At 35.8% G+C, this 20430-nt stretch overlaps 1 protein-coding gene across 1 annotated transcript in view; it reads left to right on the forward strand.

Moving 5' to 3' along the window:
- Positions 1-20430, forward strand: part of LOC136875527 (uncharacterized) — a 161383-nt gene that overhangs the window by 10414 nt on the left and 130539 nt on the right. Inside the window, exon 2 of the mRNA XM_067149075.2 lies at positions 15797-16015. Coding sequence (XP_067005176.1) covers positions 15797-16015 — 219 coding nt within the window. The remainder of the gene's footprint in view (positions 1-15796; positions 16016-20430) is intronic.

Genomic DNA, 20430 nt, shown 5'->3' on the forward strand with positions numbered 1-20430 from the left:
AGAACACAAATATTCGTTTTCAGAAAATCCACTTGGGGGGTAGGGGGAGGGTGAAAAGAAGTGAGGAAGGAGTTGAATTATTTATATGAGGATACATATAAAAAAATGAAGATGTTACAGATTTTAAAATTGGTACTTGGAATCTCCTTTAAAAATGAACACGATCTTTTTGGAAAATCCACTTAAGGTGGGGTGAAAAGAATAAAAAGCGGGTAAATTTTTAAAATGAGTATCTTTTTCTATCGCTTTACCCGCACCTGTGGGGTTGCGGGTGCGAACTGTGTCACACATGTGGATTTGACCCTGTTTTACGGCTAGATGCCCCTCCTGACGGCAACTATATGTGTAGGGATGTAATCTATACTTCTGTACTAATATTACAAAGAGGAAAAATTTGTATATTTGTTTGTAACTGATAGACTCAAAAACTACTGAACCAATTTTAAAAATTACTTCACCTATAGAAAGCTACATTGGCAGTGAGTAATATGGGCTGTATTTTATTTTCAAAACAATTCGAGGGGGGCGACGGAGGAGATATAAAAATAATAGGCTAATATAGGCGAAATATAATTTGTCGTACAAAGACGAAACAAAGCTCCTTTTAAGCCCCTTGACGCAAAGAACACAACTCGGTAAACCCCTCGGGCCCTAAAACCAACCGTTATGGAGATATTGGAACCACACTACCCCTGCTCTAGGAATCGGATAAAGAAAGGAAAAGCTGTAACCATGGCAACGTCAGCTCCGGGATTCTATAGCAGCTAGATTATGCATGTACGTTTGGGCATAGCTGCCAACAAAAATTGATACACATATGACGTACTATGTGGAAAAAATAAACTGTTGTGTAAGACGCTCATAGCACTCCTTTGGTCGGGGATGGAAAGGGAGTGAAGTATAAAAATAATAGCCCCGGAGATCTCCGTAGTACACGGTTGCCGACGGGCCTCCATTTTTACGTACTGGCTTAGGTTTCAGCATTTTGCGGAGTCTGTTACCTATAGTTTAAAGTATTTTCTATCAAACCATGGAGTAGTAGGATCACTGATGTTATTAGTGCCGATATTTTGGTCCACTTGAAAAAATTTCTCAACATTTATACTCAGATTCATTATCTGATGTGCGACGTGAGTGACAAGCCCTGAGAATTATAATTCTCGATAATTATAGCAGTTTCTTTTATGCATCACGTATTTCCTTGATCATTTGTAATAGTTACGAAATGTCGGATCAAACAAATACATTCAATAATATTTATATTTGTGATCCTATCTAGCGGAAGTATACTTACACTAAACCTGCAGCTTTGTGAAGGAAGCAGATATACCGAGGTGGGAATGAAGGAAAAACATGGTAGCATAAGATCTTAGAGGTCGACGCTAATTACGAACTAATATTTAGAGGCCCCCATGAAGAAAAGAAGAAGTAGAAGATACACTATAATTCCTAACATGACAAATAATTTCTACATACTTAAGTAAATACACCAGTGATATAAATATCTAATGAAGTCGCTCACACCGATAGTATGAGTAACTAAAGCCAGTTTCTGATAACCCGTACGAAGAACGGGTACTTCTGCTAGTATTTTATGAACACTTATGAGTTAGTTTTAAGTTTAGTCAAACTGAAGAATTAAGAAACAGTGCAAGTCATAAACTCGAACATTCACAAGCATGAAAGTGTTTTACGCATATGTTGTTTTTATTTTATGTAGCCTACACGTATAAGTTAGTTTTAAGTTTAGGAATATTCACTTTTCTCAGATGCGCAATTTGACGAATGCCCTACACATGAGTACAACCTGACATGCTACCGCCACTTGATATTCCTTTCTAAATATGGTAATGTTTGCAATTGTATGATTTGTATGTACATGTATGTCCAGCTGAGGATGACCCGTTAGGGTCGAAACCGGTCCTGTATCTTTAATAATAATAACAAATAAGTATTGATTAGGTGGAGCTCTTCTCCTCTTTACAGGACTCATTTGTGTTGTATTCCGCTGCTGGTGCCGTCTTTTGTTAATTTCTTGAGGTCCAGGGCTAGCACCGAGGATTAGGATAATTGCTTTTACTTAAATGAAGTGAAAAATCTGCGGAAAATTAAGAAATGCCGTCGTTATTAGAGAAATTTGAATACATACTTAAGGCCTGTAGACAGGAATCGTTTGTCGTATTCCACTGCTGGTGCCGTCTTTTGTTAATTTTTTTAGGTCCAGCGCTAGCACTGACGAATGGGAGTGCTGTGTCTGTGGATTCTCATTATCTTTGTCCATATGACTGGAGCGGCCAGTTCAGACAGCAAAATGGAGGTCAACAGCATTCACGATGTTATTTCGTTCTTCAATGAGGCAAAGGACCATGTTACAGTGATGTGGCTGGAACTCTACGGAAAAACAACTAAGGATGCATTCACAACTTGGTGCTGCACATTACAGAGAAATATCATTAGTACCACAAAAATGATTTTTGTTGAAAGAAAAATAGCATGATCTCTGGACCAATAAATATTTTTTTATTTTTGTTCGAACAAAAATAGCATGATCCCTGGACCAATAAATCACTAGTCCACAGAATTCTTCTTATGTACATTGGCCATAGCTTTTTGTCGCCTATTAAATGTTGCTTATCGCGATACAATTCAGGAAATGATGTCATTGACAACTGAAGCAACGAAACGAAAGCAAAGAACTTCAGTGAACACAGACATCACACACAAAATCGTTGAAAGTGTAAGACAAAAGACATACGTGTGTTACTGTGAGCGTAGTACCAGAAGTACTTGTAAAGTAGTAAAGTAGGTATACATAATATTCTCCAAAAATAAAATATTTCTTAATTTACCGCAGATTTTAGACTTCAACTGTGTAAAAGCAATTATTATGTTTAATTTGTGACAAATTTTACAGTGACATTTCGTAGAGAGGAATGCGCGAGATTATTATTTTGAAGTCAGTTGTAGAATAGAAGGGGGTTTGAAATAAGGGCAGTGATATAAATTGTCTGTACCTTTCCCTTAACATTTTATGGTATTGTCTTTTTTAAGGGCTGTCGTCTATGTGGCAGTTTACCTAGTCTTTTTTGAAATGGTTTGAAAGATTTTGGATTAATATTCCGGTTATGTGAATGATGTTGATCCACGAAATATCACTGTAATGTCTTTTGTTTCTTTCTTGAGGTCCAGGGCTGGCACCAATGAATGGGTGTGCTTGGTCTGTGAATTCTCTCTTTTTTTTTCCATATGTTCAGCACGGGTATTTTGTTGAAAGAAAAATAGCACGATCCCTGGACCAATACATATATATATATATATATATTTTAAAATGAAAATAGCATGTTCCCTGGACCAATAAATCGTTTAATGAATCTGTTAGGGCACATGAAGTGACAGCCCTTCAAATTACATTGAATGAGAAAAATCAATAAAACGACACCAAAGATTTTCACTGAGCAAAGACATCACACATGACAGTGTTAGACAAACAAGACACTTACTTTTATATGATCCTTACTGCAACGTAGCAGAAATAGTAGTTGTAAGGCAGTAAAGTATATACTCTCTAAAATAAAATATTTCGGATTATTTCTTAATCAACCTCCGATATGAGACTGTATTTGAGTAAAAGCAATTATTATCTTCCATTTATGACAAATATTACAGTGATATTTCGTGGATCAACATCATTCACATAACCGCACTTATACACAAGTGCCCCTTATAAGCCAGGTTTCATTTCACATTACCTACTTAAGTGTCCCACTTATTGCTACAAGTGCACCTCCTACACACACTTAAGTGACTCGCGTAAGAGGATAATTATTTTGCTGAATATGTTGCATTTCATTCACCCAATGCTTTCTGTGCACACACTAGAAATGGAAAATCTTGTCGAAATGTAATGTGACCAACAGTTTTAAAAAAAGGTTTCGTTTTAGTAAAGTGAGAGTTATGAATATTATTCTTCCTTTGATTGAGAGAGTGAACATAACCTCTAGAGGACTCGCCATCTCACCATTAGTGAAGATATTGTTTTGAGATTTTATGCCATCTCTTAATTTCAGGTTATTTTTGTTTTTTTGTTATTATTGTTATTATTATTATTATTATTATTATTATTATTATTATTATTATTATTATTATTATTATTATTATTATTATCATCATCATCATCATCATTACCAGTATATCGCTTAATTAATTGGAAATGTGTTAGAAGTTCATAAGTTATCAAGACTGTAGGCCTATGGTATAGTAAAGAACTATATTGAGTTATAAGAAAAATGATAATTTTTCACAACCACCATTTATTTTAAGGTTGATTTGTGTTAATTATATGAGGTTAGTCAACCAGTCGTTTGCCGGATTATATCAGAAGTTTCTGAAATTATGGTATCACACATCAAAACATACTATTTACATTTTATTGGGGAAGTAATTAGGCCTATTACAACGTAACGACTATGGATATATTTGTCAAATCATTAAAAGCGTTGTGAGGCTAGATATTCTAAATTTGGATGAATATTTGTATAGGTTCGTGAATCTGGAAAACTATAAACATATTATATTAAGAAAATTATACTCTGGGCATTTTCGTAGTTTGCATTGTCCACAACAAGTTTATCCCATGTCATTCATATTCTGATGTGAAACTGCGTCAGTCTGCTTGTTCTGTATTATGTGCATGTACTTTGACACAAGTTCTTTTAGGTGCTGTGTCCGCTCGCTGTTTTGTTATCCTTTCTGATAACCAAATACAATACAAACGATCTTTGAACTTCAAAAACGTCACCTGCGATAAACAAAACACAATAGATCGTCCCACTGTTTGGTAGCCAGAACTGCACGATCCAGGAAACATGGGCATAATATACAGCATTGCCACATCTCCAGTGAATACTTACTATATCAGTGAGTGTGCTCTTTAAGTGCTGTCTATGAAATGTGAACTTATTATAAGTGATCCCTTATTACTTAAGGGTTCCTCTTATGTATGAGTGCTGACTATGAATTTGGCCCATAGAGTCCTTTTTGATCCAGCTGGGAGCTGATGACATGTCATCTGGTGAGGACGACGGAAGTGATGACGGAGGACACAGTGGAATTGAAGAGCTGTAGAGGACATTATAAAACAAGTACGAGGGGGGGATCAAATATAAAAGGGATTTTTTTAAAAAAATTTTTATTTATTGAAAAAAAAAACAAGGCATTTACAATTTATTTTTCCACATAGTTTCCTGCTTTGGAATTGCATTTGTCCCAGCGTATTGGGAGCTTTTTGATGCCCTCATCAAAAAAAAGAACAGGGTCTTGTCACCAGCCAGTTGCGCACGAAGTCTTCCCCTTGCCTTGTTCAACAGTTCACAGTAGTAAGCAGCATTGATTGTGCGTCGCTCATGCAAAAAGTCAATCAACAAAATGCGTCGCTGATCGAAAAAACGGTTGCAGGAACTTTGCCAGCTGACAGTCGAGTCTTGGGTTTCACTGGTGCTGCCTCCCCTTTCCTCCTCCCCTCCTTACACACACGCGTCCTTGACAGTGTTTGATCACCAAACTGTGCAGTCAATCTCTGGCAAATTTCTTCCGCTGTAACTCCTTCATGAGCAAGAAATTTTATAATTACGCGTTGCGCAGTGGAGGGGTGCACCTGTTGCTCCGACATCGTGAGCGTTACTGACGAAACGGAGGGAAATATCTAACAGCATGCTCTCCCCACCCCTAACGGTCCCGCCTAAGCATAGTAGAACCGCGGGGCCAGTCCTACCAACTGTTGATGTTCAGGAACAAAAATGACGTTTATATTTGATCGACCTTTGTATGTGCTCATTTTGTGAATATAGTGTCACTATTTTATTATTTATTATTTGTCATTTAAGTTATCTTTGTATACATATGTTGCTGCCTTTTACCCTTTATGATGTCTCTTTTTATGAATTATATTTTGTTACTGTACCCGAGAACCATTATATCGTTCTATATGCCATATTGTTTGGTCATATTTGAAGACATGCCCGGAAAAACGGGTTAACCCACACCTATTTGAAATGGAGAAAATTTGGGGTTTATGAATGAGGTTGAAAAAATATAAGACATTATCTTCATTCATTTTTGTAAACATAAGGTCTAAGCAGACGGTATCATTTTTCATATTTTGTTACCCAAAACAAGACATTATCAATAAACAAAGATAAACTTTACATTAAACGTCTTCAATCCTTTACATACCTGTCACAGATGGTGATTAAAATAAATGTATTATTTAATATCTTTCACTTACCCTCTTTTTAACATGTTATACTTTGTCTATTGCATTTCCCAAATAGTATGACAGTATTTTAACCTAGAAATTTATGGTTAAAAGTGTTATTTAACAACAATCAGTGCTATGGTCAAAAAGTAGTTTATCAGGAATAGTCTCAGATTCTGGAACAAATTTAAGGTTTTGGTAGTATTCATGATAAACTGGTGGAATATATTCCATTAGTTCCTGTGAATCTTTCAGTTTGCAGGATTTATAGCTCTTGGACCATGATATTGAGGAGAAATGTCTCACAACTAAGTGAAGGTCTACCAGGAAATGTTTTTTTTCCTAATGTCCACAGAATCATAACTCTCAATTTCACCATAGCTATACTTAAAAAAGAGCTTAAAAGGTTGGTTTTTAGTTACTCTCGAACAAGTAATCTTGCTGAGCAGTAACTTTTGGCCAGATTCTGACACTATTTTTGTCTGGACTTTATCGAGAAGAGGTACTGTTGTGATAAACGTACCAGTTGTCATTTTGACAACACTAAAAGTTTTCTTAACTAGCTCAATCCATTGATCAGGAACATAAATATAAGACACTTGCCTCTTTTTTCTCAATAAGATCAAAGTCCCAGTGGCATGGTAAAACCAGCAAGGTGGCCGTGCGGTTAGGGACGCACACCTGTGAGCTTGCATCAGGGAGATAGTGGGGTTTGAACCCCACTGTCGGCAGCCCTGAAGATGGTTTTCACACCAGGCAAATGCTGGGTCTGTACCTTATTTAAGGCCACGGCCATTTCCTTCCCACTCCTAGCCCTTTCCTATCCCATTGTCACCATAGGCCCTATCTGTGTCAGTGCGACGTAAAACAAATTCTAAAAAAATCACATGGTAAAAATTTATGTCCGGGTACCAAATAATGACTGGACTGAGCAAGAAAACTGTTGGTGTGAGCTCGAGCAAATTCCAGGTCTTCACCACTGCATTTACATTGGCGACTGCTTTGACGTCCTCTTTTGTCCACCTTTAATAAATAATAAATGTGGTATTTAATTAAAAAAACTTGGGTTGTATTGTAAAACACTGTAAAATTTCCATTAATGTGAATTTACTGCTTTACCTAGTGCTGCATAATAAAAGTAAAACATGCAAGCTTACCTGAGGATAACTGTATGTTTTTTCTGTTGAATTACTCAAGATATTCGCCCACTGCATATACCAAAGATGTCGGTTGCGGAAGTGGGTTAGCATGTTCTTGACATTACAGATAGAGCAAATCCAGAAATTCAAGAACATTCGCCTTTTGTATTTAACCTAATATGATCCCTGGAGGAAAGCCCTATATCACAAGAGATAGCTCTCGTATCCGACAACAGATGGCAGCGGATAACTCAAATATTTTAATTTTGAGGGTTAACCCGTTTTTCTGGGCATGTCTTCATTTCTTATTTTACAAGAGAGCAACAAAATCTTGGCATTAAGGAGCTAGGAACAAATGATCATATAGTCTAACCCTGCTTTCTTGCCTTATAACAAAAGTACTTATTATTATTATTATTATTATTATTATTATTATTATTATTATTATTATTATTATTATTATTATTATATTTCACCCTCCTTGGGGTATGTTGAATCAATCCTTTCTCTGTGTGTTGTTCTTTTCTTAGTGTGCAGTATTTCTTCATTTCTGATCTTCGTTTCCTTTCGTCTTCCGAGATAATAGATTTGGCTTTTAATTTAGATTTGTCTTGGAACCATATATTTTCTTCTTTAGTTATTACTTTAGCTGTTCGATCGAATATTGAAATTTCTGTAATTTTTAATTCTATCAGGTCTTTTTCAGTCTCTTTAAACCAGTTCGGTTATGTTTTATGGTTACGGAAGAAGTCAGAGTTTTGTTTGGTTAATCTATTAGAGTTCATTCTGAGGAGAAGATGACAACAAAAAAATTATCATCCTTTTTCACATAGTATCAGGGAGTTTTTTTGTTATTATTATTATTATTATTATTATTATTATTATTATTATTATTATCGACTTATTTTATATAATGTGGCTCAGGTTATGAAGCCTGCTGTTATAGCAAACCATATACTACGCTGTATGTCTACAGTGTTGTGATTTTAATTTTATATATATAATTTAAAATAATGACTACGCAAATTGATACATGAAAAAGATTTTGACAGCTACTATAATAAGAGGTTAAATTATGTTCTAACTCCTTAAATCTATCATTTGTAACACTTCTAAATAAATTCATTTCAGGTAGGTATGTCTGTAATTTACAGCTGGAAGGTAATTCCACCAACTGAAAATCTGCGGAGTGTTACATGTCAGTTATAACAAACATTTCAGGTCAACTGCACGTCGCCACAAAACCGAGTGAGAAGGGGAAGTCGGTGTTCTCGCTCCCACAGGACTGCTTTCTCACTCACACACTTCCTCTCACCGGCTATCTTCCTAGCTGGCCCGATCTTTATCTAGCATTAAATTTTACGTTTTTTTCCCAGCCGACATTGTCACAGTGTTGAGAAGGCTGAGTTTCATATTATATTAGCTGCTTTTCTAAGATCCAAGGTATTCATTGCAAGTTCCTGCCGCTGTCCTTTGCAGCAACTAAGTCTGTGATGTAAACCAAACATTCCCACCTATCTGAATTCCCTTTTGCTCTTGTTTGTTTGTCAATAAATAATCCATGAACTGTGTATGATAATGGTGAAATATGAGGTCTGTGCTTGATCCCCAAATCTCTGAACCAATAAGTCATTTTACCAGGCATTCTCACTGCAACCTTACAAGAAAAGCACCAAACAACAACGAACTAAACAATACTTACCATAAGGGCAGTAGCACCAAATACAAAGCGTGGAGGGCAAAATAGGGAGTGAAAAGGGCAGGATCTTACGTTAACATTTGACAGGTTGGCAGGTCAACATTGTTAACTACTAAATGACAGACGAAATAAAATTGTAAATAAGATATTTACTTAAAGAGAAAAAAAACCAATTCATAGCATTTATAGTTATATAAATACTTTCTTTCTTTAAAAAAAAATAAAGGGTAAATAACTTTCTTTCAAAACACTTAACATTTAAATAAATGAACAGAATTCATTAAAACTTACAGTAAGAGATTCCTACTTTCAAAACTTTAATAATTAAAGAAGCAATAAGGTAAATAAATGAATATTATATTACTAAATGTACTAACTCAGAACAGTAGCAGAATTATAATACAGAAGAGGTTTACAATCTCATTAACAAATCCCTTTTGTAAAAATATTATTTTTAATTTTAATATTAGACTTTAAACTTTAAGGTATACCTTTGTAAATTAATTACTGGCCATAGATAATTAACTTGTTGCAACAAGGATTCAATCTTCCTTTTGTCAATCACTAGGCAATACACACCATACACATGAACCCGAAATATGTGGCAAGCAGAACCAAAATTACAAAATAAATTAAAGAAACGAACCAAAAGTTAATAACTAGGAACCAGAAAAATATTCCCCAAATTCATACAATATTACAAGGGGAGAAAAAAAATTATGTTCCACAATGTAAACAGAACAACAACACACGCTAAAGGTCAGCTAGCAACTCACGACCCAAGCTATTAAAATTTCATTTAATAATAGGCAAAGCCTGCCAAAATTTTAGCGTTTACCAGATAATAAATATTTAGGCTAGTGACGTAACAAACTAACGTAAGAATAAGGAATGTGAGCGTTAATCACATCGAAGTTCATGAACCGGGCAAAGAAATTTCAGATTTCTACAACCGAGGAGTACTGACATGACTAATAATAATAAAAAATTATAATTACATGTATCATGAGATTAAATTCATAGAAAGTGGCATTTCCTATAAGGAATAATTTTACAAAAGACCAAGATGGTCGTTATTAAATTAACTACGAGGCGGCCTTGGAACCACGACAATGAGCACATGAGATAAGACCAAACGCGGGAGACATCAGCAAAAAAAGGATTACATAGCCACAAGACACAATTTGGAAAATCACACGAAATCAGATACAATCAGAGTACGCATTTCAAAATCAGAGAAAACAGGCAGTGAGAGAAACACACTGTGCAAAAATAATAATAAAAATAACAATACGAACAACCAAAACAATACGCATACCGTATATGGAGCAGAAAACCAAAAACGTACAACAATCTCAATAACAGCAAGGAAGGAATGACATAATGCACATATGCTCACCGCGAGTTTCCAATTCGCCTCGTAATTAAATTTACATATCACTTTTACATGAGAATTTTATCAATAGTGATTTAAATTTTCCAGTCGGCTATTAAATTTCCAAATACTGGGTATAGAGTTCAGATTCAATTCACATTACATTGGCGATAACTCGAGGTAGGCCTAAAATGAAATAACAGAGACAACGCTGGTTCGTAAAGGGACAAGATAATGTTTTTGAAAATTCCAAGACGACGGTTGTAAACAATATCTCCTCGAAGTAATCTACTGAAGTTGACGTTGCTCCAAAATAATTTTTGAATAAATATTACTTACATGCTGGTGATTTTGTATCCAAATTAGTGTAATCCTTTATCACAAACTTACACTAGAAACATGTTTTCAGAGGTAATTTGCCTGCCTTGGCACGCAGGCCCACACTCAACACTCACATAGTAGAATTTAAAGAATCAGTAAAATACCAAATCACTATCACTAGAGGTACATAAGACTGAAAATGTATTTAGGCGTATTGCCTACTGTATCTCCCGCCTAACCGGGAGTATCCAGCTCCATTTCATTACTTTTCAAAGTCTTTTAAGGAACAAGGCTAATGGCGTCCATCTCACAGCTCGCTCAGAACAAGACTCCTCGCTCGCTAGTTGACAAGACAGAAAAACAACTGCAGAGCGCTCCGTTCAAGAGAGACACTACGCATGCTCAAGTCAAGGATTAGCTTATTGGGCCAATAAGGAAAATCAAAATTATTGACGTAATAATGGATTTAAAATGCATTTTAAATAGCCACCTGTAAAAAAACCTACATCGGGCAAACCGGGAGAAACTTCATTATCAGATACCACGAGCACACTAACGCAATAAAATACAACAAGTTTTCAGCCATCGGCCAACACATGCAAGATTATAACCATAATTTCACCAATATTGAACAAGACATGGACATCCTCGTATTAGCAAACAAGGGCCCTTTACTGAACATAATGGAAAATTACTACATACACCTAGACCAATACTTTAATGCCAGTCACAATCTCAATGAAATCTCAGAGAAACCCAACATACTCTTCGATCTATTTATCACTTTCCTCAGAAACAGTAATGCAGCCAACCTAAACTCAATCCTAAATTTAATCAAAGGTACTTTTCCAAGACAATTACACTTTCTCCCGCACCCTTCAGCCCCACCTTAAGCCCTCTTCCTAAGCCATATTTCATTTCAATACAAGAACTTACTGATTTCCATGATTATAATTTTTACAAGACCCCATTTATACTTTATTCTTTGTTAAAAACCTCTTATTATGTATATTCCTTGTATTATTAACTATTACCATAACATCTCATTTCACTTGTTATTCTTTAAAATAATATTGTCTTAGGATTTCGCCACAAATGATCTTTGCTCCAATACGGCTGATGATGACCCCTAGATGGGTCGAAACTAGTACCGTATAATTTTGTAATTTTGTGAATATATTGTATTGAAAAGGTGGAAACATTTAAGTTATTATTATTATTATTATTATTATTACTTATATATTGTTCAATACGGACCAAAAACATGAAATTCATAACCATCAATGATGTAGCTTACCAGGCAAAACAGAAAGCCTTTCAATATCTAGGCCTAAAATTAAAGATAGCCAAATTACGCAAAGACATCGATTTCCTAAAGCAATGTATATCACTTAACTTGACACCTAATTTTCTAAGAAGCAATAAAAAGAAACATCGGACTTCACCTCAAACCATCAAAACTCAAAACAAAACAAACAAAATATGGTTAAGAGACGAAATTAAATTCTTGTACAGGAAGAAATATTTTTTGAATCAGAAATTATACGACACTCACCTCGCAGCGACTAAACTACTTTCAAACGCACAATGGACACTATTCTATCAAGAAGTAGAGAACAAATTATTCTACGAACTAGCCAAAAAACAGTCAAATTTGGAGAATAAACTCAACAGGCTAAAAAACTGCCAACTACATAACCAACAAACTAGAAACTCCAATAGTAACACGTTCGTTCGTACGCAGTTTCATCCAGCTGTTGTAAATCTATCTAACACACCCTTAAGTGAAAGTGAACACTTAACTTTATCCAAAGGACCGAAACACAACTGGCCAAACTTGAACAGCCTCAACATAGCCGCTACTATGATCACAGAATCAGAGCTAGCCATCAGCAAAATACCGGAAGATACGCAAAATGAGGTTAGAACCGATGTTAAAAGGAAACTGACTGATATCCTCCACAATTTAACCAACCCCGCAAATAACCTCAATAATAAAGAAAAAATTGCTGAACAAAAGCGCATATACGCCCTCAAGAAGAAAATTAAAGACAACGAACTCATCATAACCAAAGCTGACAAAGGCAATGCAACAGTTATCATGGATAAAAAAGTATATATTGAAAAAACAAAAAACTTTTTCACAGACAGCTCATTTTCCATAATCAAAAAAGACCCCACCCAAAAAATTCAAAAACTACTTAAACAAACTCTTAAAAACACTTCATTTTTATTTACCGAACAGGAAAAATCCAAACTCATACATATGAACCCAGGACTCCCCACTGCTAAAGCTCTTCCCAAAATTCACAAAACCGGAATTCCCATCCGGCCAATTATCAACTATAGACCGAGCCCCTTATACAGAATATCACAATTCATCCAATGTTTCTTAAGAAAAAATTATCAATTCTTATCCAAAAAGTCTATTAAAAACACATCTGAGCTAGTAGAAAAACTAAACAAGTTCAATTTGCAACCGGATCACTCCATCCACTCTTTCGATATTGTAAACATGTACCCAAGCATACAAGTATCAAAATTAATTCCGATAATTATAAACAATTTAAACAAAAACAGCCACTTAAGCAAACTAGAGATACAAGACTTTATCACAATATTAAAACTTATCATCGACAATAACTTCTTCACTTTTGACAATGTCATATATCAACAAAATGGTTTGGCAATGGGGTCACCGGCCTCAGGTATCTTAGCAGAAATATACCTGGACTTCCTCGAATACACCAAAATTGACAACGAATTCGAAAACATTCTCTTTTGGGCCAGATATGTCGACGATGTCTTTGTAATCATGAATGAGAAATCAATTAACGCACCCACCACCCTCTTAAGACTCAACAATATTGATCCTCATATCAAATTCACACTAGAATCCGAATCAAATCAAAAAATCAACTTTCTAGATTTAACCATCACTAGAAACTCAGATTCTTTCAGTTATAAAATTTTCAGAAAACCCACTCAAACAGCCTCCACCATTCGCCAAGATTCAGTGCACCCCCAGTCCCACAAACGAGCCACATACAACAGCCTAGTTCACCGAGCCTTCAGCATACCTATGTCCAATAAAGATCTAAAAAACGAACTCAACACAATCCGCGGAATCGCAAAATTCAACGGCTTCAGCAATCATTTTATAGAAAGGATAATCAATAAACACAAACATCACCCAAAAACTACCCTCAAAAAAGAAATAACCAAACCTCTAACATTCTCCACCTTCACGTTCAACAATGATATCTACAAGTTAACCAACATCTTTAAGAAACAAGGCGTTAAAATAGCCTTCAAAACCAACAATAAGAACATGAATGTTTTATACAATACTTCACACATCAACAAGACCAGCAGTTTTTTAAAATCAGGAGTTTATAGGATCAAATGTACCACCTGTAAAAAAACCTACATCGGGCAAACCGGGAGAAACTTCATTATCAGATACCACGAGCACACTAACGCAATAAAATACAACAAGTTTTCAGCCATCGGCCAACACATGCAAGATTATAACCATAATTTCACCAATATTGAACAAGACATGGACATCCTCGTATTAGCAAACAAGGGCCCTTTACTGAACATAATGGAAAATTACTACATACACCTAGACCAATACTTTAATGCCAGTCACAATCTCAATGAAATCTCAGAGAAACCCAACATACTCTTCGATCTATTTATCACTTTCCTCAGAAACAGTAATGCAGCCAACCTAAACTCAATCCTAAATTTAATCAAAGGTACTTTTCCAAGACAATTACACTTTCTCCCGCACCCTTCAGCCCCACCTTAAGCCCTCTTCCTAAGCCATATTTCATTTCAATACAAGAACTTACTGATTTCCATGATTATAATTTTTACAACACCCCATTTATACTTTATTCTTTGTTAAAAACCTCTTATTATGTATATTCCTTGTATTATTAACTATTACCATAACATCTCATTTCACTTGTTATTCTTTAAAATAATATTGTCTTAGGATTTCGCCACAAATGATCTTTGCTCCAATACGGCTGATGATGACCCCTAGATGGGTCGAAACTAGTACCGTATAATTTTGTAATTTTGTGAATATATTGTATTGAAAAGGTGGAAACATTTAAGTTATTATTATTATTATTATTACTTATATATTGTTCAATACGGACCAAAAACATGAAATTTATAACCATCAAGGAATAGCTTACCCTTGATATTATTATTCTTCAGTATGTCCAATGTCCTTACCTATTGTACTTCAGTGTTAATTAACAATGGGGTTATATGCATGCATTTAGTCTGTCAGGTAGGAGATAAGATCATATGATGCAAATTTCTCAAATTTCAGCCCACTTGTTTACCAACCAGCCATGTTCAAAGGCACTTTCACTTTGGACTAGAGGGTTGGCAAGAGCCCAGTAAGGGTCATTGTGGATATTTAATACTCTTTCATTGCGACACCAGAGTGCAGACACAGTAAAGTATGGACCTAGATGATGGCCTTGTAAAACTCGTACAGAGAAATTTACCTTCATTTGAAGGATCACAACCACCTCACTGTTTGGTTCTGCGAAGAACTTTTTGTGTTCATATTTGAGTCCATATGGCCAGGAGATCTGTTGATATGTAAAAGTTTGTTATGTTTCATGCCTTATTGTGTGTCTAGAAATGGATGGAAGGGTATGCTTTGGCACTAGGCAATATGAATAAAATCAAGCCGCTTCATTTATTATGTATTCAAATAGCCATAATAAATGTAGCCTATATATTTCTTTGTTAACCTCAACATTAATCTTTCTATTGTAGAGGTATATTAGATGCATCAAAAATGTTTCAGGTTTTCTGCATACTGGTATCGATAGATAAAATGCTGAAATATCTAGTTTATGATGAAGATTATTCATTTCAGGAAAGAAAAGTTTAGGAAAAAAGGAAGAAGGATTTTGTTTCAATATATTAAGTGCGTCATTGATTTATATTTTGCCTTTTATATTATTTTCCAGGTATGGGCTGTACTGTGGCATGAGAGTCCATCATGTGAGTCCAGTTGTTTCAATGGAACCACATGGAGTGCAGTTCTTTGAGTCTTCTCCTGCACTTCTTGTGATTCCTTTACGTGTAATACCTCAAGATGAAACCTGGCTTGCATGCCTCTACAGTAACACATCTGATGGACAGTTGCCACAATGGGAACGTTTGCCCAAAAAAGATTACTCATACAGGTAATGTATAATTGTGTGTGGGGTAAATTATTGTAAAAATGAGCTTCAGTTTTCTAGATTGGAATTGATGCTATATTTATTTATAACAGACAGCAGCAACAACACAACCTCCTCCTCCTCCTCCTCTGTTTCTTCATAGAGGAACAAAACGTTTCCACAAGCTTGACATCTCATCTTTCAGAATACCTAGAGTTGAACAAAGTGGATCCAAAGAGTATCAGAAGAAGAAAACTCTTGATTCTGCTACTACACATGCCCCTAAAAGAATTAGCATATTCTTCCAAATGTGACATACCCATCCTAAAAAATAATACTTCTGCGACATGTGAGGAAAAATTGTTTATGCTCCTGCCCTCAAACTTGAACAAAGCCTTTCCTTCCTGTGACTATTCCTGTATTTGACAAATTTGATGTTGCCCTTCAGACTTCTTTCTTTCACTTTTTATTAGAACTTCTAATGGATTTACTAAAGCAGTTGTCCACCAAGTTTGTTATGCCAAAAATTGGCAAAATCTCCGCATCGCTTGTAGTTAAATACAACTTGAATCAAAATCGAAGTGATGATGAGTTGGTCATTGGCATTCAGACTTTGAACATAGTGAATGATCCCCAGGATACAGATAAATCTCTTTTCTTTTCATCAGTGACCAACTACTTTTGTACTGCCTGTGACTACATCATCAACAAGTTTCCACTTAAGGATGATGTGTTAAACCATGCTCAAGTTGCTAGGTTAGACAAAAATTAAAGACGCACAGTTTTCTTCCATTCGTTTTTTCTTTTAAAAGTTTCATATCATGTTATGCAAGGAAGAGAATGAGACTACAGATGAGGTGGCGAATGAGCTTCAGAGGCAGTTTACAGCTCTTCAGGTAGATGACACTTTGGCTGCAAATCAAGATGCTGCAAGTGATTCCAGTTGGGCACAAATATCAAGAATTCGTGGAACCTTGGACTTCTCAAGTATAATAAAATTTTTAGAGTAATGCTCTCATACCCCATAGCAATGCAAAATTTGAATGTGTTTTTAGCCTTGTGAAGAAAAATAGAACAGAGTTCAGATCATCCATGCCTATTTCTGGAGTCTATTTGTGTTTTGAAGACCAATCAGTCAATACCGATCTGCATTTAGGACAGTCGCCCAGGAGGCAGATCCCTTTCTGTTGTTTTCCTAGACTTTTATTAAATGATTCCAAAGAAATTGGATGTTTATTGAACATCTCCCTTGGTAAGTTATTCCAGTCCCTAACTCCCCTTCCTGTAAACGAATATTTGCCCCAATTTGTCCTCTTGAATTCCAACTTTATCTTCATATTGTGACCTTTCCTACTTTTAAAGACACCACTCAAACTTCTTCGTCTACTAATGTCATTCCACGCCATCTCTGCATTGATAGCTCAGAACATACCACTTAGACGAGTAGCTCGTCTTCTTTCTCCCAAGTCTTCCCAGCCCAAATCTTGCAACATTTTGGTAACGCTACTCTTTTGTCGGAAATCACCCAGAACAAATCGAGCTGCTTTTCTTTGGACATTGTTATGTTCATGATTTCATTGAAGTATCCTGTTTAAAGCATGGATTATTGTATTTTGAGCCCAGAAGTATTATTATTTTCATCAAGCTGGGGTATGTTGAAAATCGTTAGAATTTTTGTCGCCTGTGAGTTTTACTGATAGCCCTTTTCGAAAGTTGGCAGGTATGTGATGGCCTTGTAAAACTTGTACAGAAAAATTTATCTTCATTTGAAAATCTTCTGGTCATAAATGTTGTACCCTTGTGAAATGAAAAGGGTGTAGATTTTCCTTCTGAAGTATTGATGCACACTCAAATGAGGCACCGCTATTTGCTGTGAGATGTGATACGTGATGGACAGATCGTTGAGTCATCACACATTTCACACAAAACATGTTGGTCATTCTCTGGCATCCTGATGATGGTGCGCAATATATCCCAATATCATGCCTGCGGGGTGTTAATATCCGCTTTCTCAAGTATGGTGATCCAGGCATAGAAATACTTTATCGTCTGGATGGTGCTGATGTGGATGTTGTTCTGCATACACACTTGCAGCTATGTTAGCCGCACATTGACACTCCAAATACGAGATACATATCTCCATATTCATCCAAGCTGTACTCCGTACTACAAGACTTACAAACATGCCAGTACTATGTCCCAACGCGCTACAGCACATTTAACATTACTACTTCACCACCCCTGCCTGCTGTCATTTCTTGATGGATACAGTACTTTTGCATCCATCTCTTGGCACAGGCCAGAGTAAAGTGTAGCTTCCACCGAAGTCCCAGTCTCATCCATGGTTCTGACAATATGGAAGTTGCTGGGGTATGGGTAGTGCCGAGTAATGACATTCAGAGCACGACTAGTGCATCTGAGTGTTATGAAAGGTGCTGCTCATAGGGTCAGTCGTGCTGCAATAGTACTTTATGACCCAGTGAGGAAAGCAATGGCAAACTACCCCACTCCTCATCTTGCCTAGTATGCCTCATTTTGGTGCTGCCGTTGGTTTTTGGGGTTTTCTTATAACCGCATAACCTTTTTTGGTGCTATTTGAGGATCCAACCAGCCTCTGGGCTGATGACCTAACAGACAGACAGACTTCACCACCATGTACACTGTATCTAAAGACAGCTAATTATGAGTTGTATGTGTGAACTTGTGTACAAAGAAAAGGAAGAAACTTAATGTGAATGAAAATTAGCAAAATAAGAAGTAAATAAATGATTTCAAACTAATAAAGATGTTAACATGTTACCTTTTAAGTTTTCCAGTCGGTTTAATCTAATGCAAGATTGAGAAATTACCTAGAAAATAAACATTAAATTGCTGGACTGAGTGGCTCAGATGGTTGGGGACCTGGCCTTCCGACCCCAATTTGGCAGGTCTGGTGGTATTCGAAGGTACTCAAATACATCAGCCTCATGTCTGTAGATTTACTGGCACGTAAAAGAACTCGTGTGGGACTAAATTCTGGCACCTTGTTATATCCAAAATCTGTAAAAGTAGTTTGTTTGACATAAAAATCAATAACATTATTAGTGAATATTAAATTAATAACAGAATGAAAGATCATCATCAGGCTCTATCTCAAATGACTTATTTACTATTCTTGCTGCTGCTGTTGTTGTTGTTGTTGTTATTATTATTAATGCCAGTAATTAATGAAGAAACCATTCAAGATAGAATAAAATTCAGGACCTTAATTCACAAACACAAATTTTCCGTAAAGCCCACCCAACAAAATACAGGATTGACGGAACAACTTAAAAAGGAACATAGCAAGATTGGGAAGAGAAGAAAAAAAGACAAAAAAGTGCTAATAAGTTCAAATGCGCTTTTTAGTTGGGTGTGACGATTCAACATTATTATTAGTAGTAGTGGTGGTAGTAGAGAGAGAATCCACAAGGGATAGCTGCCCTAGAACAAGGGGTACCGAACGGTATCAGCATCAAATAGGTAGTAATTTTCGCAATGTATATCTTAGGATAAAACAAGCTTATATATTTTTGAATGTTGAAATTCCCCTGTTGTACAGCTATCCCCGATTGGGAAAACTATTTTTCTGTACATATACCATATAAATGGTGATTTACCATTGACAGTGAATTATGTGGTAGTGATCAAGTCGTGTCTTTTGGAGGGCAGTTCTAAGAAATTTCATTTCACAGGCTTGAATCCTACTACAATCCTTTGATGTTAGTGTGCTGGTTTCCAGAGAATATATAAGGATGGGAATGAAATATGGCTTGTAAAGGATCATTTTTGTTCTTTGTGGGACCTTCTCATCCCATAGGAGGTGTCTAATGATACTGTAAAAGTTAGAGCCTTTGGTTACTCTGTTATTTCTATCTCATCTCTATTATAGCTAGCCATTATGCTTCCTAAATATCTGAATTGGTGTACTACTTCAACGTGGTGGTCCTGTAGTTTTATATTGCATTCTGTATTATGTCTGCTGATTTTCAATGCTGAACATATTAAATTATAACTGGGCATCATTAGAAGCATTTGAGTAAATTATTTAATAAAACTTTAGACTGATAACAGTTTTTATTATCTCATTAAGATTTAATTCTCAGTCAGGGAAAGGCCTACATAAAAACATGGTTATGTTTAAGATATCTTGGTAACTTTCAATTATTTTGTTCTTAGGAAATGCATGTGTCATATTATTTTAATTTATTTAAGCTAATACTATTTACACTGCAGGATGTACGACCATTTTAAAGTTTTTATTTATTAAGGTGTTCATAATCCACCATCTTGAAAACAGTGGAGTACACACATAGCTGGATACTAAGGAGATCTCAAACAATTAACATCATTAAGTGAAGTTGGGGATTATGGAAGGAGAGGAGGGGTTTGATACGCTGTTGTACTTTTGAAAATCAAGC

Source organism: Anabrus simplex, chromosome 6 (assembly GCF_040414725.1).
Source record: "Anabrus simplex isolate iqAnaSimp1 chromosome 6, ASM4041472v1, whole genome shotgun sequence".
In the NCBI taxonomy this organism is placed as follows: domain Eukaryota; kingdom Metazoa; phylum Arthropoda; class Insecta; order Orthoptera; family Tettigoniidae; genus Anabrus; species Anabrus simplex.